Source organism: Rhipicephalus microplus, chromosome 2 (assembly GCF_043290135.1).
Source record: "Rhipicephalus microplus isolate Deutch F79 chromosome 2, USDA_Rmic, whole genome shotgun sequence".
Classification (NCBI taxonomy): domain Eukaryota; kingdom Metazoa; phylum Arthropoda; class Arachnida; order Ixodida; family Ixodidae; genus Rhipicephalus; species Rhipicephalus microplus.
The window spans coordinates 270,584,251-270,606,808 of record NC_134701.1 but is presented as its reverse complement, the minus strand read 5'-3'; the positions used below and the strand labels follow the sequence as shown (position 1 = coordinate 270,606,808).

At 47.0% G+C, this 22,558-nt stretch overlaps 1 protein-coding gene across 1 annotated transcript in view; it reads right to left on the bottom strand.

The window, feature by feature from the left end:
- The window catches only part of LOC119169228 (dachshund homolog 1-like), a 279,105-nt gene that overhangs the window by 19,682 nt on the left and 236,865 nt on the right, over positions 1-22,558 (bottom strand). The window contains exon 10 of the mRNA XM_075881536.1: positions 4,239-4,442. Within this exon, the coding sequence (XP_075737651.1) occupies positions 4,239-4,442 (204 nt within the window). The remainder of the gene's footprint in view (positions 1-4,238; positions 4,443-22,558) is intronic.

Below are 22,558 nucleotides of genomic sequence, written 5' to 3'. Positions count from 1 at the left end.
GAAAAAAAAGGAAGCAAAAGAAAATAGAGAAACAACAGAAAAATAAATGAGCAATAATAAAAAAAAAGAAACGAGAAACGAGGACTGCAAAGGGGAAACTGTGACTGAAGTTGAATTGGAAATGAGCCAGAGAGAAGACAAAAAGCGATAACGACATTTCCTTGGCTTCAGAACGCAATCCTTAACTTTGAGCCGCCGACTTCCTAACACTTATTCTGGCTTAGGTTCGAACACGTGCATTTGGGGCAAGGATGAAGGTTGATAATTGAAGTGCGCTGCTTTCTTGACCCTTCATGGATTGGAGGTGCTGCAAATGGCATCCTTTATTGATTTGGGTTGGACATCATTGTGCTCTTCTTGAGGCTTTTAAATCAGTGAATTAATATGAGGTGGGGGGGGGGTTAATGAACGGAAGGTGTCTTCATTTAGTATGCCTTTGACTAAGCGAAGTGTCAAGAAAATAAGGATGAAAGAAAGGCAAAGATGCCAACCATAGCTGATACCAGTAAGCTACTATATGCACTGGGCAAGGAAAATAAAAGTTAGAGAGAAGAGGAGTGAAGTGTCAAAATGAAACGGTTCCCGATTACTGTCACGTTAACTTCCCAATCACATTTACTTGCAATGCCTAATAAGTCTTTTATAGCAAATATTGATCTAATTTACTGCGCTATCGACTTTTTTTTTTTTCAAATCTTCGTGTGAGTAGCGCTTTTCAACGTAAACTTAGAACCCTCAAGTTTGAAGCTATCTTATTGGACGTACGCTAAGCGTATAAAATTTTTGTTTTAGTCACGCCATTGTTCCCGAAGAAAACACACAAGAAAATGTTAATGTATCTGCATACATTGTCTAGATGGATGAATGGATGGATGAACTTTATTATGTCCTTCGGAACGCGTTTCGGCACGGTGCGGGCCTCTCTGACGTGGGACAGAATGACCAAGTTTTTCTGCTGCGTGGCGGACCCGTCTGACTGCCCATAACTGTTGTTCGAGTCCGGAGCTGGCCATAGCACAATCCCATTTGGACGGCGTAACGACTTTACCACAGCGTAACGCGGGACGCCACCAGAGCATGCGCTGTAAATTAGCTACATCATTGCAGAACGAGCACGTATTAGTTGGCTGTATTTTGGGATAAATCCTGTGCTGTAGCGCGGGGTTAGGGGACGCCCTAACTTGAAGAAAGAAGCCCGAGTTTAAGAGCATGAGGTCTGCTTAGTTTTCTGTGTGGTGGTGGATATTGTCCCCGCGCCAGGTAAAAATTCTTTTTCAAAAGCCTAAACCGACTTTTCTTAGGCACGTTTTTCAAACATCAAGAGGTAAGGGTAGAATCAGCTTGGAGCGCACCTCATAGGACAACAAGCACTAGTTTCTGGTGTGTAAACTGTACAGCTCGTCACCCTTGCCAAACGTACGTTGATACTCTCTCAGCAGTTTAGTTTGCGAATCGATTCCTTAAATAATTTTTATGCCCTTGCGAAAAAACAAAAGACTCTTCACGAACAAAGGAGTCAATCCAAGAAAGCACGTGGTACGTAGTAAATGCACAGAGCACAACACGAACACTGTCGGTAACAGCATACGTCCAAATATGACGAATCAAAGGCGGCCGGGCCGTTTTCAAGACTGCCCGATAAGTAGAAAGCAAATGCTTAGCGACCCGCGCACATCGCAAATTACCGCTCTCTTCCGACTGAAAGGGTGGGAGACTGAGTCGCATAAACACGCAACGCGTTTTCTCGGGGTTGCGAGACTAAACGGAGCTTGCAACGAGGTTGCAAGAAGCGAGGAGGAGTAAGGGAGGGGGGCGAGGCAAAAGCAAAAATGATTCTCCCTCACTTGCCGGGGCTTCCTCTGAAACAAAGTCGCGGAAACGGCAATGACGCAGATGCGCGAGGAAAGTGAAAGAAAACGTGCGTAGAGAACGCCGAGAAGGAAACGGAGGCGTATTTTAATATCCCCTTAAGCATCTTGCTAATGGATCTTCGGAAACGAACAGCTGTTACGCCCGACCCTTTCTTTCTATTCTCTCGCACCCTTCTACGACTGGCGAAATGCACTACCGGATCCCCCCCACTTTTTATACCTTCCTTTCCACCCTCGTTGACTGCAGGCATCAGCGAGTGCAGTCACCGAGAAAGAGAAATCGACGGCAACACGCCAGCGTATACGAGTGGTTTGCGCGCCTTCCATCTCAACCTTGCATGCGCTGCCTGGAAATTCTCTGTTATAAAGGCTCCCGTCAAGTGCTGGCTATGCCACCTAAAGGAAAGAGCGAAACACTTGAGACGCAGGTTTGGTCGAAACCCGACGCGAGCGTTTTACGAACACCGACTCGACTCCAGGTCGCGGGATCGAATCCTGGGCACGGCGACCACATTTTCGATGGATGCGAAAATGCCTGAGGCCCGTATACTTATACTTAGGTGCACGTTAATCGAAAAACCGCAGGTGGTCGAAATTCGCGGAGCTCTCCACTTCGTCGACTCTCACATTTACATCATTATTTCTATATCCTTTGCTACTGCTGCCCCAGTGTTGTGAGGCCTTGTAAGAAGGTTTATGTCCTTGATTTTCATTACCTCGCGGGCAAAGCATGTATTTGTGTATGCGCAAAATAAAAAAAAATCTAAAAAAATACCGTGATATTGGGACGCTAAGCCGCATGAACTATTATTATTACCAGCTCGACTCCAATTGAAATCAGATAACAAATAACCCTTTGACCCTTCATAGGACGTGTAATAAAGAGAAACCCCTGGCCCAATAACCATACCACAAGACTGCAGTCTGTCGCTGGCGGCCCTTTCCTTAAACTGGCATATCACGCTACGCCGAAACACCGAGTAGCTGGCAACTGTCATTGCACTGAAAGATCAAGGGGCGCTGTGTGCCCTACGGCATTAATTAAATACAAAAATATAACTGAGTTAGCTGAATTAACTACAGGAGTAGCCGCTGCAAAGGACCATGCCTGCAGCAAGCTAGGTCACGTGTAGTAGCCAAAGTCAAGATTAAAGGTTGCTAGCACACTTCAATGCATGATTTTAAACAAATTTCGCCAGCAGGATTGTGCACCGGTGAACTCGGAAAACTTGACGGGCAATTTTTATGTTTTTTTTAATAGGAGATTGCCATTGTTCACTTGAGAGGCCAGCGAAGGGTGTAGTTACACGGCATACGTTGGTTATCCTGGGAAACGCTTCTGCTTACACGGTCACTACACACGGTGCCCTATACGGTCTACACCAGATGCCACTGATTGTGACCTCACTGTTGGCAATTTCCGCCCCGTTTCAAATGTACCGATTCCGTAAGCTACAAGCGAGCGCGTTTAGCTACTTTCTAAAATGAGGATCCCTATAGCCTTGAAGTAGCTTTTATACATTGCGTGTACACGCGCAAGAAAAAAAAATCTGCTTTTGAATTTAGGCTGGTAACTCGGTTTTTATTAGCCTCGGACTGATAAGAAGTGCACGCACACGTCCATAAAGATTGCTTAATACAGAATACGCAGCTTGCCGATATCGTCCGGAATATTCAGTCGGTATAAAACAATTGTCAATGCATGACACCCGCTGTTAACAAACCAAGAATTTTGAGGCTAACTACTAACGTTGGTTGTGCACATACTGATCGCACCTTGATGTTACATTATAGTTGAATACTATCGTTCTTTTTTTTTTGTAATAATTCATAGCGAAATAGAAAATAGCTCCTTTTCCCTCCGCATCCTTTTCCTTGTTTGAATGCCATTTGTGTGAGACTGCTGATGCTGACATCCACTTAAGTATAAGCGTGGTCGGTTCGCCATTACATACCAAGGGCTATGCGCGTAGATCATTACTTTCTTAAAAGGCTCGTAATACAAATTATCTAACGGCAACTGAAAGTTAAAGTATTTATGATATTACAGCATAAAAAGTCGGCTCCCTGCTTTAGAATTTGCGGTGAGCTTATAGTAGTTGTTAGGATATTACATTCCGAAAGAACGATACCATTATGAGACGTACCGTAGTGGAGGGGTCCGGAAATTTCGACCACCTGGGGTGACTTAACGCGCACCCGAATTAAAGCACATGGTCTTCTAGCAATTTCATTCCAACGAATGCGACTGCCATGGCAGGGATTCGATCCCATGACCTTCGGGTCACCAATCGAGTACTATAACCACGAAACTACCATGGCGGTTAGCTCAGTTGTCAGTAAGTAAGAAGAGAATAGTGAGCTCACCAGGTGGCGTTAGTTGTTGCGTTGCCTGCGCATGCGTCGGCTGTGGCTGCGGCAGTGATTGCGCGGGCGGTGACCGGTGGTCGGCGGTGGCGCTGTTCCGTAGAACCTCTTCGTACTGAGAGCGCTTCTTCTGTTCCAGCTCAAGCTGATCCTGGATGCGTCTTCGACACCGGCGTTCCTTCTTCAGACGCTTCTGGTACAACACTGGAAAAACAAAGAGTGAAGAGTGGGTACTGTTGAGTAACGATGTAAGCATGGTAAGAGGTGACATTAATTCGCGAGCGCCCCCACGCGCACAACATTTTCTATAAACTTATGCACGTTGGAATATGAAAGATGAATGGGATGCTGCTGAGCTCATTATTTTACGCCTTTTGAATATTTCCGCTTGTATCAATGGATCGAACAGTCACAGCAGCAGGTTTCAACACAACTGCTCGTGTTGCCATCCCTTTCTTTCCCTCGTGTTAGCCGTTTTCTTTAGCGCTTCTTCGGTATTGCGTCATTAATAGGATCGTGAGCTCGGAAAAATCATCCACAGCGTCTGTTAGAAGTCGGCGTCCTGTGCACAGGCGGATGGGGACTGCGCGTGAACGACGGCGCGAGAGGATAAAAGTGGTGGTGGTAACATGATGCTCATTGGTAAATTAATAAATAGGTATTAATAAAAAGTATTTAAAGCTAGAATTGAGCATGGTAGCTCTAGTGCCAAGGCTCGATGATCTTAACACGATGCAAAAACGCATGCCTAGCAAGGAGGAATGAATTATATTGATTAAAGAAACACACACACACACACACACACATGCGCGCTTGATCGATCGATCAATAAATCAATCTATCAACCAATCAATCATTAATTCTACCATGACTGGCATCACGACTTGCCGGTTCAACAGAAACAGGAATATAGATTGTACTACCCACTAAAAGACCTCTGCAGTTAACTGTGCCTGCTGCACACTCCATCGGTAGGCTGCTCTGCAAAGTGACGACGACGAAATTCACACGTAATAAACGTGTTTCTCGTGATAAAATTACATTACTCCTTTCGCACACCCAACAAAACCAGCGTGAAATACCAATAACGTTTTAAGCACTTCAATTTATGTTCCCCTGTGACTGCAACTGAATCGTTTCCTCGCTCAAAAACAAAAACAAAAAAAAAACGAGCGAGTGTAAGGGGTATGCTTTTTCGCACACTTTAGGGGCGTAAAGGCGAAGAGCTCTTCATAACGGTCAAGGAGAAAATCCAAGACTGCGGTGGCACTTGGCTTTTTCTTTCCCAACCTCGGCGCCTTCGTTAAAAGGAGGGCAGCGCCCGTCGCCGCTGCAGCCGAGGCAAACGATCATTACGGCGAACGGTCACGTACACGGAGCGCGCCATGCGGCCCGTCATTCGCGGCTTCGGTCGTGAACCCCGTGTATAACGAACTCCGCCTGCCTGCCTGCCCAGCACACACGCTCTAGTGTATAGCGAAGCCTTGGTCGGCAAGAGTCCCGCACGTGGCCGATCCTTGGGAGTGGAAAACACCTCGTTATGCGCGGTTTCTCGACCATTCAGGTGACGACGTCCTTATTGCGAGGTATTAGCGAGGACATCAGACAGAAGCTCAACACCGCTTGAGCCTTTCTTCCTCTTTGTTCTTTTTTTGTTAAGTACATTCATCGTGCGAGATACGCTGAATAGGATGAGACAGAGAATGTGTTATACATTATTTTAGTTTCAGCCCCCCTCTTTACCTCCTTTTCGTTTTAATTGCGGGTGACTGTCACCCGTTTATCCGCGCATTCGTCCGAACAAGTTAACATTGTGGAAAATTCAGATTCAGACTAGCGTGTTGGAAGAGTTCGGGAGTTATTGTTTCAACGACGACTTGTACAGTGCCCCCTTCCGAAGATGCGCTCGGCGCATCTTCGCGGCTTCGGTCGTGAACCCCGTGTATAACGAACTCCGCCTGTCCGCCTGCCTACCTGCCTAGCACATACGCTCTAGTGTATAGCGAAGCCTTGGTCGGCAAGAGTCCCGCACGTGGCGAATCCCTGGGAGTGGAAAACACCTCGTTATGCGCGGCTTCTCGACCATTCAGGTGACGACGTCCTTATTGCGAAATATTATCGAGGAGATCAGACAGAAGCTCAACACCACTTGAGTCTCTCTCTCTCTCTCTCTCTCTCTCTCTCTTTGTTCTTTTTTTTTGTTAAGTACACTCATCGTGCGAGGTATGCTGAATAGGATGAGCCAGAAAATGTGTTTTACATTATTTTAGTTTCAACCCTCCTCTTTACCTCCTTTTCGTTTTAATTGCGGGTGACTGTCACCCGTTTATCCGCGCATTCGTCCGAACAAGTCAACATTGCGGAGAATTCAGATTCAGACTAGCGTGTTGGAAGAGTTCGGGAGTTATTGTTTCAACGACGACTTGTACAGTGCCCCCTCCCGAAGATGCGCTCGGCGCATGCGCAATGAGAACGATGCCAATAAACACCGTCTATGCCGTGAGATTTATGTGTGATTCAACGTCCCAAAACCAACATATAATTATGAGAGACACATTTATGCCGTGAGAAACCAAATGTAAACGTAGATATATGAATTACAGTGCCTAGGTAACTTGCTTTGTCTTTGGCGCTATATTAGCACGAGGTTGTGGGTTCTTATGAAAGCACCGTGACCGCATGGTCTAGTAGGGCTAAAATGCAGTAGGGCGACCTCAAGAAATATCGAGGATGCTACCCACAACCCGTCTCTTCCATTCTTTTCTTTCGTCTATGTGGACAGCGTCGTTCAGTTCGGACCAACTAGCCAAAGAACACGTTCTATAGTAAACAGGGAGCCCTCACGTTCTGCGCAAAGCGCTCACGTTAAAGACAATGGCGCTCATAGTGAGCGATTGGGCAGTTTCCAGACGTGAAAAAACTATTTTTGTAGGTCATTTTTGTTAGCTTGCTAATATACGGGATTGTGCGTATCACAAATATTGCGTACCATAGGAAGAATGCCTGCTGTGCGAATGCCTCAGTTGAGTTGCAGCCTGTGTGAAATATTTTGCTCGCATATGAGCAGATTTTAAGGAATGAGGAGAGAGGAGCATTGGCTGAATTCGTTTTACCTGTTATCAGTTTTTTTATATCTGCTGTAAGATTAACTGTTACATGCGGGAGTTACAACACACATTGCAAAACGGAAGTAGGTACAATATAGGAATTTCCTTGAAGGAGGTCCGCGTGCAGGTACTAAATGTCCTAGGCTGTTACAACGAATGGCGTTAGTGTGCAAATGATGTTCACTAAAATTTAATCCCTCGTTTAAGCAACCTTGACTTGATGTTGTATAACTAATGTGTCGTAACATGCATTACGTAGGCCCTACACTGTTTTTATTGTTATGGCAATTTGCGTAAATAAAAAGATATCCCGCGTTTGTTCGCTATAGGATCGTGCAGAGCTAAAGAAAAATTCAATGAGAAGTAGCAAACAAAATCATCGAGTGGTAAGCAGTCCCATGGATGGTGTGTCTGTTTACGAAACAACGGAACTGTCTGCAGCTGTATGGAAATGTGTTTTTCCAAAAAAAAGAGGACTTAATTTCCTTCAACAGTTCATACCGCATACAGCGCTGATAATGTTCGCTTTCAATATGTCGTTGATTGTTCGGTAATTGGTACACCGCGGTGTCCCAGTGGTCATTCCGTTTGATTGATCGAATGATTGATTTATTGATTGATTGATTCATATGTGAGATTTAACGTCTCAAAACCACCATTTGATTATGCGAGACTCCGTAGTGGAGTGCTCCTGTCACAGAACGAGCGCTAAACAAGAGCGCGCCGCCAAATACTTGCGACAACGGGCGGCAGAAACGCCGCGAGGTAAAAAGAAAAAAAAAGAAAGCAAACATCCAGGGCTCCCGGGCGCGCGCTCTCCCCGCAGAAGCACGGCTTCGCAGACGATCCTCCTCACCCCACATCGGCGGCCCAGCAAGACCGCGATTTTTCTCGAACGAAGGAGGCGGGGTCAGACCGAGTGAATCATCCTCGGGAGAGGGCAGTCGAACCGTCTCGTGCCTCTCCCCAGCCTTCGCTGCGTATCGCGCCGACGAAATGACGAGAAACATCTGTAAAGTCGCGCGCAAGGTATTTAACCGAGCAGCCGAGACGAGAAATCAGGAGGTGACGGAAGTTAACGCCAGAGCGCGTAGGAATTCCGCCGTGTAGTCGGCGAAGGTTCTGCCCGTAGTGACAGAACAGGAGGAGACGGAAGTGAGCGCCAGAGTGCGTAGAGATTCCGCCGTGTAGTCGGCGAAGTTTTTGGTCCGTAGGGACGGCTCGAGCTACAGGCAAGAGCGTGGGTTTACCGCTATCGAGCGAAGACGCGGGCAACAGCTGCGTGTGTGAAGCCGACGGATTTCCGGCGAAGAAGTTTGAAGCTTGGAGAGTGGCCATTTGAGGACGCGAGGTTTCCTGGAAGAGAAACTTCGAGAACTACGGAACGACAACAACGCTGGACTTTGAGTGAGTGATTCTCGGAAGAGTATCATTCAGACTTTTGTTCCAAGGACTTTGGACTGAATAGGTTTTCTATCTCTTTAGTCCTTAAGTGTCTTGGTTGTTCAATGCATGCGACTGCATTGTAGTGCGTATTGTTGTCTGTGTCAGTTGTTTTGAGTGTGGCTGATTGTACTGTGTAGTACGTTGTCTGATTGGTGACGTATTGTATGTAACTATTGTGGAGTGTGCATTTTTGTGTATTATCTTCGATCTGCCATTATTGAGAATATAATTTGTTTGTTTATCAACTCTCGGCTCTGTCTTGTTCTTTGGGCCACAGCCGGCGTCCGCTGGCGCACCAATAAGGACCACTTCTAAATTGTCCACGCTTTCGTGGTGCGGTTCGGGGGGCCGATACTTCGGCTCTTGGAATTAGCCCGGCGATCGCCTCCCCAATTAACGGGACCGGTGTGACAATTAATCTGGCGTCCGCGATACAGGACCTTTTGGTGCACAGTGTGTCCAAAGTAGTGAGAAAGAGCCTCGAGTTGTTGATAGTGCTATCGGAACGATTTTGTGTGTTGTTCAGTGTTCTCGTTAACGAGTGCAGGGGAGTGTTCCGGTAGACTGATTTAGGCAGATACTTTTTCCACGCGGCAAGGTTTTATTTGCGAGTTGCGAGACACAATGGATCTCGAAAAGTTAGTTACTCTTGGTGAAAAGATGGGTCTTTCTGGCGTCGAACTACGGAAGTGGGTCACCCAGAAGGAAAAAGAAGAAAAAGAGAGAGCCAAAGAAGAAAAAGCAGCCGAGCTGGAAAAAGAGAGGTTGGCGGTCGAAAGAGCCAAAGCGGAAAAAGAAGCTGAGGTGGAGAGAGAGAGGTTGGCAGCTGAGAGGGCCAAGGAAGAAAAAGCAGCTGAGTTGGAGAGAGAAAGGCTGGCCGCTGAAAGGGCGAAGGAAGAAAGAGAGCAACAATTGAAGTTGGAGTTGGAGAGAGAGAAGTTAGCAGCCGAAAGGGCGAGAGAAGAAAGAGAAGCGAGGGAGCGACAACAGAAAGAAGAAAGAGAAGCGAGGGAGCGACAGCTGAAAGAAGAAAGAGAAGCGGAGATGGCTGAAAGGGAACGGCAGCGGCAGCACGAGATGGAACTCGAGCGGCTCCGTTTGCAACAGCGAAGGGAAACTCCGGTCCAAGCTAGAGTTGAAAGCAGCGAACGGGAAGATCATGGCTTCCGCTTGAACCCAAGCAAGCTGCTTGTAGCGTTTGATGAAAGGAAGGACGACCTTGACGCGTACCTTCACCGATTTGAGACGATTGCGAAGAGCCAGAATTGGCCGGAACATCAATGGGCAACTGCTTTAAGTACCTGCTTGAGTGGTGAAGCGCTCGGTGTGTACGGTAGGCTGACGCCGACCGATGCAGCCAACTATGCAAAGGTGAAAGCTGCTTTGTTGAAGCGATTTAGATTCACTGTGGAAGGATTCCGGGACAGATTTCGGACAGGAAAGCCAGCTGACGGTGAGACGGCTACGCAATATGCCGCCCGACTTTGCCATTATTTCGACAGGTGGATTGAACTTTCAGGGACAGCACAGGAGTACGATGAACTTAGAGAGCTGCTAATTAAAGAACAATTTCTTACTAGTTGCCACCCAAGCCTGTCGCTGTATTTGAAAGAGAGGAAGGCGGAGTCATTTGAAGGAATGCTTGAATTGGCTGATCAATTCTTAGAAGCGCAAGGAGGAACTAATTTGGCCAAGGTCAAGAAGGATTGTCCCGATGATTCGAAGAAATTGGCTCCCGAAGAAAAGAAGCGTGCACCAGAGAGCATTCCACGATGTTTTCTGTGCAACCGAGCGGGTCATCGCGCGAAAAACTGTCGAACGATCTTTACGAGCCCTCCGGCAGTAAAATGTTTCAAGTGTGGTCAGACTGGGCACAAAGCAGATGCATGTCGGAACGGAGTGAGTCAAACTCACCAGGTATCCTGTGTGCAAGCAGCACCGAAATCTGATAATAATGCCGTCACTGATGGATTCGTAGAGTTGAATAATGGGGAGAAAATTCCTATTGTGGGGGCTGTAATGTCAAAACAGCCAACCGGTGTTACGAAGGGAATGCCAACGCTTCCTGGAAAGATTGCAGGCAAGAAGATTACGGTTCTAAGAGACACCGGTAGCTCCACGGTTATCGTGAGGAGAAATTTGGTACGGGAAGGAGAGTTGACAGGCAGAACGAGACCGGTTTGCCTAATTGACCGTACGGTCCGGATGCTTCCCGAAGCAGAAATTGAAGTTGAAACCCCGTACTTCAGCGGGAAGGTTACTGCTTTATGCATGACGACCCCCCTGTATGACCTTGTCATCGGAAACATCAACGGGGCGCGAGGGCCAAGTGATCCAGAATGTTTGGGAGAAGACCCGAAGATAGAGCCCTCGCCAACACAGCGGCCGCGAGATACAGTGGAGGAGCATCCCGTGACGGGTCTCACTAGAGCCCAAGGTGAAGCTGCGGCGCAAGAGACCGCGAAGGAGAAGACGATCGTGTCGAATAAGTTCACGGGCCGAGCAACCGGACTTACGTCGGCACGACCTCAACCGACCGACAGTGTAAAGGAGACGGAGTTGGCCAGCCGGGCAAAACGTAGAGGCATTATCAAGCGGGTAAATAAACAGACAGGACCCGTCGAATGTAATGACGCATTAACGGTGTCGGAAGAGACAACGATGGCTGAGACGACGCCTCAGATATCGTCGTTGGAAAAGGCTCGCCGAAAAAGAACGTGGAAGCACAAGAAGAGACCGAGCGAGCACCGCAAAAGGGGGCGCAAGCGCTGTTCGAAGTATTCAGGATAAGTGCTGAGGTCGAATCAGAATGTGTTGGGCAGTGCTGAGTGCCATATGTTGTGTTATTGTTCTTGTTATCCTGTGTCTCAAGTGTATGTCGAGCGAGTCAGTGTTCTGTGCGATGGTGTGATGTATAGTGTTGTATAATTGTTGGATAGACAGAACTTTGTACGTTTGTATTATTTAGAATGTGTGATGAAGTGTTGTAGGCATGTACCTGTGGCTATATTTCATGTGTTGTGGAATTGAACTACATTGTACGATTGTATTGAGTGATATATTGTGAATGTGAAGTGTCATGAGCGACGGATTGTGTTACAGTCTGTGAGAATGTGTGGTGACTGTTCGCGCTCGTTTGTGTGGTTTTGAATATTATGAGATAATATTCTTAAATTGGGGGGCAGTGTCACAGAACGAGCGCTAAACAAGAGCGCGCCGCCAAATACTTGCGACAACGGGCGGCAGAAACGCCGCGAGGTAAAAAGAAAAAAAAAAGAAAGCAAACATCCAGGGCTCCCGGGCGCGCGCTCTCCCCGCAGAAGCACGGCTTCGCAGACGATCCTCCTCACCCCACATCGGCGGCCCAGCAAGACCGCGATTTTTCTCGAACGAAGGAGGCGGGGTCAGACCGAGTGAATCATCCTCGGGAGAGGGCAGTCGAACCGTCTCGTGCCTCTCCCCAGCCTTCGCTGCGTATCGCGCCGACGAAATGACGAGAAACATCTGTAAAGTCGCGCGCAAGGTATTTAACCGAGCAGCCGAGACGAGAAATCAGGAGGTGACGGAAGTTAACGCCAGAGCGCGTAGGAATTCCGCCGTGTAGTCGGCGAAGGTTCTGCCCGTAGTGACAGAACAGGAGGAGACGGAAGTGAGCGCCAGAGTGCGTAGAGATTCCGCCGTGTAGTCGGCGAAGTTTTTGGTCCGTAGGGACGGCTCGAGCTACAGGCAAGAGCGTGGGTTTACCGCTATCGAGCGAAGACGCGGGCAACAGCTGCGTGTGTGAAGCCGACGGATTTCCGGCGAAGAAGTTTGAAGCTTGGAGAGTGGCCATTTGAGGACGCGAGGTTTCCTGGAAGAGAAACTTCGAGAACTACGGAACGACAACAACGCTGGACTTTGAGTGAGTGATTCTCGGAAGAGTATCATTCAGACTTTTGTTCCAAGGACTTTGGACTGAATAGGTTTTCTATCTCTTTAGTCCTTAAGTGTCTTGGTTGTTCAATGCATGCGACTGCATTGTAGTGCGTATTGTTGTCTGTGTCAGTTGTTTTGAGTGTGGCTGATTGTACTGTGTAGTACGTTGTCTGATTGGTGACGTATTGTATGTAACTATTGTGGAGTGTGCATTTTTGTGTATTATCTTCGATCTGCCATTATTGAGAATATAATTTGTTTGTTTATCAACTCTCGGCTCTGTCTTGTTCTTTGGGCCACAGCCGGCGTCCGCTGGCGCACCAATAAGGACCACTTCTAAATTGTCCACGCTTTCGTGGTGCGGTTCGGGGGGCCGATACTTCGGCTCTTGGAATTAGCCCGGCGATCGCCTCCCCAATTAACGGGACCGGTGCGACAGCTCCGGAAACTTCGACTACCTGGGGTCCTTTAACATGCACCCAAATCTGAACACACGGGCATACAGCATTTCGCCTCCATAGAAAATGGAGGCGCGGGATTGAATCCACCGGGATCCACCGGGATTCAATCCCGCGACCTGCAGGTCAGCAGCCGAGTAGCTTAGCCACTAATCTACGGCGGCGAAGTTACTGTGTTTGGGGTGTTTATTGCAGGGTGGCGGGTTCGATTCCCATATATCGACATCCGTTTACTCTATAGAGTATCAGGTCATTGAACCCACTACATTTATTTGGATTTACGTGCATTACGTCGTAACTTGCATAGGAAACCGAGCCAGGCGATCTCTACCGAGTGCCCCTTATATCGTGTTGATTGATAGGACACGAAATGCGGCTGATCCTTCTATACCGATGAATATAACTGGGATCTTCTTCGGAATGCATCGAGGTTGTTCCACTCATGAAATTCAAGTGCGACAGTACTTGAGCAATGGTATTGTCGCGTTTCCTTACAGCGTCTAAGGACTGGTAGGCAGCCGCCACAGGCATCGGTCACTTCTACCGCGCCTGACAAAGCTACGCATTTCGAATGGTACAGCACGCATCCGTCACGAAGGAAAATGACCACTTCGAGGACTTCTGGATTTCTTCACTCAAGTCATTTCAATGTTGCAAAGAGAGAGAGAGAGAGAGAATGATAGACAGGCAAAATGTATATACAAGCGCGAGAAAACTAGCGCGAATAAGACGACTCGACACGACCCGAAACGTGCTCTATCATCGCTTTCATTCCCGAGCCTTCTTTCCAGCATCCTCACCCTCTTTAACGTTCTTTGTCCTCTCCCTCCCTCCACGTCTCTTTCCCCCGTCCATTGCTACAACAACAGCGAATCCGTAACGGCGACCCCGTATAGCTATAAGAGGCAAGAGTGCGGCAGCCAAGCGCCGGACCCCAACCAACCCACGGGTATCCCCGCCAAGAAGACACTTTGAGAGAGTGCGCGTCGCTAAACAGTCTCTCGCGCGGGAACACGCAAGCCTCGGGCGGTGGGGCGCAGACTATGCAGCAGCAGGAGGACTTCGCGACCAATTCGACACTGTGTTGTTCCGAGGAGTCCCGCGGCATTAGCATATAAGCGCCCAAGGGTCGGGGAGTTCTCTCTCCATCCTGCTTTGCGACGACGAGCTGCAAGGACGCGTCTGTCTGTGTTTGCGCAAACGTTACACTATATACGAACGGTAAGCGCGTTTGTATCTACAGGGTTCGCGAAAGAAAACCGGCCGCGCTCCTTGCACGCTCACAGCAGCGGGAAGGCTCACTTGGGAAGGAAGGAAGAAGAGGGACGCGCTTCCAATGCGGCCATTGAGGCCCTCGCGACTGCTCCATCAACGTCAGCCACTTGGCCGGCGACTTGTCGAGCCCATCTGTTCGCCCGCTTTCTCGTTTTTGTCCTTTACGTTTCCGTCGGATGATGACGCTGCGCGCGATCTGGCGCTACGCCACGTCTTTCTCCTCGCCTTTGGCGCCGAGTGCGAATAGCCGGCGGTTTACGGTACACCGGTGAAGGAACGAATAACATCTTGCTTGAGAACAAAACGTGCGGCGCTAAGTAGGCAAGCGCTAAGAGATGACACCGATCGACGTATAACGCGGGCTCCAATTGGTGCGCTGTTTTTATAGTACTAGTTTACTTACGCTGCAGCTTTTACCTTAAGTAATCAACCAACTAGTTCAGAAACATCTTTTGTAAAACCTGGTTTACCCGTTGTGCAACTGGTCAAAAAGCGTCGCGAGAGGAGTGACGAGATTAGTATCTACAACGCAGAAAGAGTACTCTCCTTGCTTTAAGCTATACTATTCAACACCATTGGGCAGTTCTAAAATATATAGGTACGCAAAGATGGCGTTCCGTGTGTACCATGCGCTATTGCCGCCATTTATAACGTGGGTACCCAAGAGGATAGCGGCGCATGCTACATGCGCAATGGCAACAAATGCGGACGCAAAGATTTGCGTGTCCCATTCTAAAACTACCTATTAAGCGAGATGTATTGTGACCTTTCAAGGTCTGTGAACGACGTTAGAATTTACTGAGTTAAAAATAACGCAATTCTCCCCGCATTAGTGTTTTAAATATAGATATTATTGCTGTCTTTGTGTGTAGTAGTCGATCAGAAGTGCAACTACTAAAGTGAACCGTGAGCGTGCTGAATAAACGTTATATCTCTGAATAATTTCGCAAATAAAGGAAGTTGTATAACGCCTCGAATAGAATTTCGCCTTACGTTTGATTGAGGCCAATATCTCTGTAACGAATGCATCGGGGTTCGACAAGTTCCCTTGACAACTATAGCTGCACACCGCTGTACTTATATAGCGATTAAACGGAAAAACTTTACACCAAACGGACATACGTTTTCAGGGACAAATCGCTAATGAAAATGGGCCCCTGGCAAATTCAAAACAATGCGGCAACTCTTTCTTCAATGACGTCAGCGGGGGAAGAAAAACAATGACCAACTTAAATATGCACCCGAAACGCGAAAAGACAAACCGCCAAAGTTGTATTCAGCCGCAGCTCCGCTCACATGGTGTACCTAAAGGTATAAAATATTCTAGAATGTTCCACCGGCTTTATCGAACAGGTTCAAGCCAAACTCGAGCACACACGCCACGGCACTCGCAAATGCACACGTGCGCGCCGCAGAAACGGCGTCAAAAGGAAAAGTCGGTCCAATCTACGAGCGACACTAGCTGGGGGACACGCTTCGCGCGACAGCGAAAAAAAGAAATGTTGGAAGATGAAAGAAAGCGAGTCCATACCAGAGGGCCGAAAAGCCAGGAGCTTCCAGCAAGCGCAGTGAACAGTGCAGAGCAAACCCCGGGCGAGTGGCGAACAATGCGAAGCTCGTGCGCACAGAGGCCAGAATACCGAGATTAAAAGAGCACCCGAATCCGACTTGGAACGAGCACTGACTTTGACGGATCGCCCCATATCGCCCTCGATGACGTCATGGGCGCTCGGGAAAGCTTGATCCGTCACAAGCCCAATGACGGATCGATTTGGACCGACGCTCTTCTTTCTCTCTCTCTTTCTGAACGTCGTGGTTCTTTTTCCTTTCGGCACGGTTCTCTCTTCGCTATGGCTCGATCGTCGTGGTGCCGGTTGCCAGAGAGACACCATAAAAAAGTCTGATTTTAGCGCCTCTACTCTACAAATGGCACCGAGGTTCCCATCGAGTCTCGAGAGTGCGTACCCAGCGTGCTAACCTCCTCACCCTCATTCCATACACTTCCTATCTCTCTCCCTCTCTCTTTATCCACCATGCATCAAAGTGGTAAGTTTCAAAACCAAAACTGAGAACGTGGAAACTAGCGCAGAGCTAGATGGGACGCCGAGGCAGCGAGAGACGAGGGAAAGAACATCGGGCAAGGGAAGCCTGACTGATATGATTAACTCGTATTATGAATTTCAAAGGAACTCGGTCTGATTAGAGGGAGCCGTGTTTTATTATGGGGTTTGATGGAACACCTCGCGTTCCCAAAGCCGGGTACGTCGATCCGTCTCGCTCCCTGCCGAAAGCGTAGTCGGCGGCGGCGTATACCGCCGTGTGTGTGCGTCGAACTCTCGTTATTGTCATTGCGATGGCTCGAACCTTGGAGGAACGGTCGCGCCCGAATCTCAGAACCACCGCCCTAAGTACTTGTTTGTTTTTTTTCTCAGTTCTCGCTTGAAAGCAAACATCGAAGACTGAATGCCCGAGGCACACGATGTTGGCGGTTCCGACGGAAGTACAACGGTTGCAACACAACCGTCGAAAGATCACCTTCGAGAAAAGTTGTTTGACGTCGTTACGGTTCAATGGCCCATTCTTTCTATGCTGAAGTTAAGAATTTCGCAGCATATCTTAGACAGACAAACAAAGGCATTACAAGAAGGACACCTGGCTCTGTTACCGAGAAAAGAGAAGAATAAGAAAAAGTGAAATTTACCAAAACCAATCTCTAAATTGAGCGTTACATACTTATTAGGTTTCAAAATGCTTGCTGTATAAGGACCAAAGTTAGACTCTGCGAACCAATTTCAGCCACTTGAAACGTTCAGTTTACGAGGATCCTTCCACGTTCTTTTGGCGCATTTTATTCATGTATTCTTTCTCAGCATAATATTCATGTACTGATAGGCAGGAATGAACCTTTCTCCCATCTCACAATATCAATACACCGCTAAGTGATGATGAAAAAAACCTTGAGGTTTATAATATTTGTACGCTTTTAGTCTTGCTTGCAACATTGCTAAGGAGCTGATACAAGCCTGACGCCACTTCGTTTTGCACTAAGTCGCACAGCGTAAAGTACTCTAAAGTTCTTGCATTCTACTTTCATTGCTACGCAGATCAAGGATTCATTACCGCATCAAAGATCGAACGAACCATCTTGCGTATACTTAGTGGACGTTATTAGGCACTGCGCCGTACTGCACTACTGCGACATATTGATGCCCTTTTTACTGGCTGGTGTGATAATCACACATTGCGTGCGAGTTTCTCCTAACGTTGTGATGCATACGGGAAAAGCCGAACTACAGGAGATGGAAAATATGAAGACTCGTAACAATATATATACTCGTAACAATATATATACTCAAAATATATATACTCGTAACAGCCGAACCATAAAAAAAAACTGAGTCTTCATATTTACATCTCCTGTAGTAACAGCCGAACCATAAAAAAAAAAAACTGCGCGACGCCACCGTCAAGTCGTAACAGATCTCGACAGCCGAGACAACATCCAGACAGCCCGTCGAAGCCTGTCTCGCGAAACGACGACGGCACACAACCACCGCTCGATGCTGTGTACCACTCATGTGATTTACAGGGCGCCACGCTCCCGAATTTTGGGCCTCGATTTGAAAAAAAGAAAAAGCGGACGCTGAGTTACGAGCGGCCGAATGATTTGCTGTTCGTCACTGTCACCTCGCGCCGTGTATTGCGTAAACACGAGCCACTGACGTCACCATACGTCAGCGAATGTCAAGCCTCGCGTTTCGACGTCTCGTTTTTTTTTTTTTTTTCGGAGGACACTGTGCCACAAAGTGTTTTCGCGGTCATACGGAGAGGAGTGTTGCACGCGATGTTATGCTTAGATCGCATCCATCCGTATACTCGCACACTCGTCTTTGCTTGACTTGGCTCGGTGGGTTCGGGTTTCCGCCGAGCTTGTGTAGGCAATCGGCTGCCCGCGAGACGCAAAATTTATGGGATGCACGTGACGGCGGTACACCAGCCAATGACCTTTTTCTTTGCCGACTAAATACCCATCATGTCATTGGTTCCGGATGCCGTTCCCATGCGCTCAGAGACAGCGCGTTCTGGGAGTACGCTCTTCACGAACGAGACATGAAGTACACATTGCGTTGGTTCCTTTGGCATATATACACATACGGAGCGTACCAAATGTTGCCGATGTAAACACATCGATCGGCTTGGCTTGCAGTATCACAGAGGCTTTAAACAAACTCCGTCTCTTGATTGTAACGAAAGCAGAATCGTGCTTGCTAGAGGTCTCTATCGACCATGACAGCTCACATCAATCCTATGGTGAAACAGATGTAAACTAGTGCTGGAATATAATAACAAATATTAAGGGTTGGCCCATATTACGAACTGCTCTCGGTTTAATATCGCGTATTACTTTTTCGAGTGTCGTAGCCAGAAGTTTAATTCAGAGATCTGTAGAAGGTGGTTTACAATTCTTACCATTAAATGTTTTATTTTTTATTTATAAAATACTTTCAACCCTCCATGAGGGTCAATACAGGAGTGGAAAATAAAAAAACTGTACAAGCAAGGCAACACAACAACAGATTATCCAAAAATTAAGCGCACACAGTAGCAACATCTTTACTTCAAGTGTCACGATTATGGGGTTTGTGAATGCACACTACATACAAATTTATATATATATATATATATATATATATATATATATATATATATATATATATATATATATATATATATATATATATATATATATATATATATATATATATATATAACAATACATTGCAAACAAAACCAAGAGATTCAAGAAAATAAAACAGTGTAGAAGCTTTCACCCGTATTCTAGTAGTTTAGCCAGAACGTGGAGACACCAACACGAGATTTTCAATACTTTCTAGAGATTTTTCAAATGTTGACTGCGCTGAAGCTACTGTATCCAGCGCATTTCATTCTCTTATTACGAAATGAAAAATAAGAAACGGAAAGTATTCTCGTTACAAAATTACTCCTTGTACATTTGGGAGTGTTTTCGGCGCACTCTCTCTTTTTCCTTTTTAAGGGCGAAGGCTGAGGCATTGGTTATAAAGTGGCCATTCAACAAGTGGTAAAAAAAACCTTAGTATAGGTGTATTTTTTATATATCGCGGACCGTAAGCAGCTCTGCTCTGTGCAGAGGTTGAGAGGCAGAATCCGTTCGCAAAACGAGCTCTTTGATGCTATCACGTTGGGACTATTTGCGCTGCCTCTTCATAAAAGTTTGTTCATGAAAACCAACCGAGCTTTAGGGCACGTATGCATTCCCGGGCGGCCAATCGGAAGCAGCCCTTGAAAACGACAATTTTGTCTGTTAGCCCCCCCCCCCCCCCCTTTTTTTTTTCTGCGAGTCCATCGCAGAAAAGTACCGTCATTTTAACGGGTATGTACCGCTCTCCAGCCTCGCACAGTAATTGCCAGAGAAATCCCGCTCCTCGCCACTGCTCCAATAAAACTGAAGACGCCAATAGTTAACCCAACAACAAATGGCTGCCAAGCGATGGCGGTGAGTCGAAGACCTGGAGTACGTGCAACGAAAGGATGCTATATAGGGTACGGTAAAGGCAACGGCTGCTGCGACAGGACCGCGCGGCGATGGAAGGCCATCGAAGACGTGCCTGTAGATCTATGAGATGTGAACGCTTGGTTTAAGCGCGAGTGTCTGTGTCTCAAGTTTGGGCATTCGTGTCATGTCTGTTACTGGCTGTGGTTTAACTCGGTTTTCTATGGGCTGCGAATGAGCGTAGAGACAACCAAGCATCACCTAGATAAAGCCTACAGCAAAGACATATATAAGCAATTCTGAACCTGCATTACCAGGCTAAGGCAACGACCGAGAAGCAACCAAATAATTTTTCAGAATTGTCCAGCTTGCGCGGTTTAGTGCGAGCTCCGCCATTTTTTATTAAGTAACTTCGAAAACACCATCGTGCTCGCAAACACTTAAAGCAGAGAAAACATCACCAAATTGAAGAGGGCTAAAGCAAAACCGACAAGACAACTCGGTTGCTGTCTTCCGGCCTTCTGGCGGAAAACACGCTTAGGGGTTCATGCGCGAAGCTCCTTAGGTCATGGGTCATCGTCCCCTCTTTAGTTGTAGTAGTAGTAGTAGTAGTAGTAGTAGTAGTAGTAGTAGTAGTAGTAGTAGTAGTAGTAGTAGTAGTAGTAGTAGTAGTACTAGTAGTAGTAGTAGTAGTAGTAGTATGTAGCTACCTATAGTTTATCAGTTGCTCAATAGATGGCGTTGTGTGTATATCTTTGGGAATAATATAACTAGATGGCGTTAGTGATTTTCACAGCATATCCACGGATTTAATAATGATGAGGTGGGCTAAGAGACCGTCCTTGAGTCATTCTGTGCGTCCGTCCATCTTCCTGTTCATCTATCCTTCTGTACATCCGTCCGTTCGTCATTTCGTCCTTGCTTCTGTATACGTCCGTGCATTCGTCCGTGCGCCCGTCTGTCCGTCCGTTCGGACGCACGTATAGACACACGGACGGACGAAAGCTTCGCCCCACTCATCATCATTCACTCCGTGGATATGCTTTGATTTTTTTTTCGCTAGTAATGTACCAGCCGGCCTCATCCATCACATCTTTTTAAAATAGTCTGAAGCAAATTTATTACATAATGACATTGCCGACTTTTTATATAGTGCATATAAAAGTATGCGTACGATTATGAGGGTCCCAATATACTAATACCCATCATGGTAGCTTGGCAGGATGAGGCGTTGCGGTACACAGCTCATAGTCGCGGGTTCGATTCTCAGCCGCATTTCGTGAGGGTGCAATACAACAACAGCCACTTACTCTGATTCGCTGCACGTTAAGGAACCACAAGCGATAAAATCTAATCCGGAGCGTCCCATACGTTACGGATATCATAGCCATATGATGGTTTGGGAACGTGTAACCCTGGAAATTATTATTAATTAAATACACTTATAGAAAGTTTCACGATATAACAGCTAACAAGAAGTTTGAAAATTGTAACGCTAGGATAGCACGAACCATAGGGCAAAAAGCGATTAATACGTAAAAAAATCATCATCATCATCATCATCATCATGATCATCAGCCTGACTACGTCCACTTCAGGACAAATGCCTCTCCCATGTTCCGCCAGTTAACCCGGTCCTGTGCTTGCTGCTGCCAATTTATGCTCGCAAACTTCTTAATCTCATCTCTTACATGCATGCGTCAAATAAAAAAACACGTGCAAACCCACGAGCAAACAACGTGGGTAGGAAATCAATAGAAGTATGGACCACGGTTGGCTTCGGTCGTGGCAGACGGCGCTTTCAGTCATGGTAGGAACGGCGTTCGCTTGCAGGTGGTAATAATGTCAGCGATGCGGATCAGCCAAAGAAGACATCGACCATCTGATATGCCATTGCCCTTGATTTACCTCTGAAAGACAGAAGCTTTCGGACGCATTGCGACAATTGGACGATCGGCCACTCTCTGTGCAGATGCTACTGGAACACCATCATCGCCTTTCGTCGGCTCAAAAAGCAGTCAAAGCTGTGTTGTGCTTTTCGAGGACTACAGGGCTACGTGACCACCATCAACTTTTGTGTACTGCCACCGCTGCATAGGCGCCAGCCAATTGACTGACAATCCTCCTTTTTTGTTTTGTTTTTCTCTCTCTTTCTCTTCTCTTTCCTCTCTCTCTCATCTTTATGCCCCCTTCCCATTCCCCCAGCGTAGGGTAGCGAACCGGGCATGCGCCTGGTTAACCTCCCTGCCTTCCCTCTTGTTGTTTATTCCCCCCCCCCCCCCCCGGATCACCCATCCGCAATTTCAGCAACGCGCAACAACTTGTTGCGCAGATGTCGGTAAAAGTTTACATGCTTAAAAGCCACACGAAGTGCAATGTTGGGATCCTTAGAACTAAGACGGTTTCACAAAGGTATTGTTGGGCTAGTCAGTGGCCTCTAAGCATTTCCACGCAGAGCCCGTGTTATCTAATTCAGCTCTTTCGTATACTCAACAATGCATCACCAAGAACGCTGTGGTTGCAATGACAACCTGCATGTTACATTATAGACATACATGCCTGAAAGCTATCTCTTGAGTTTGACAA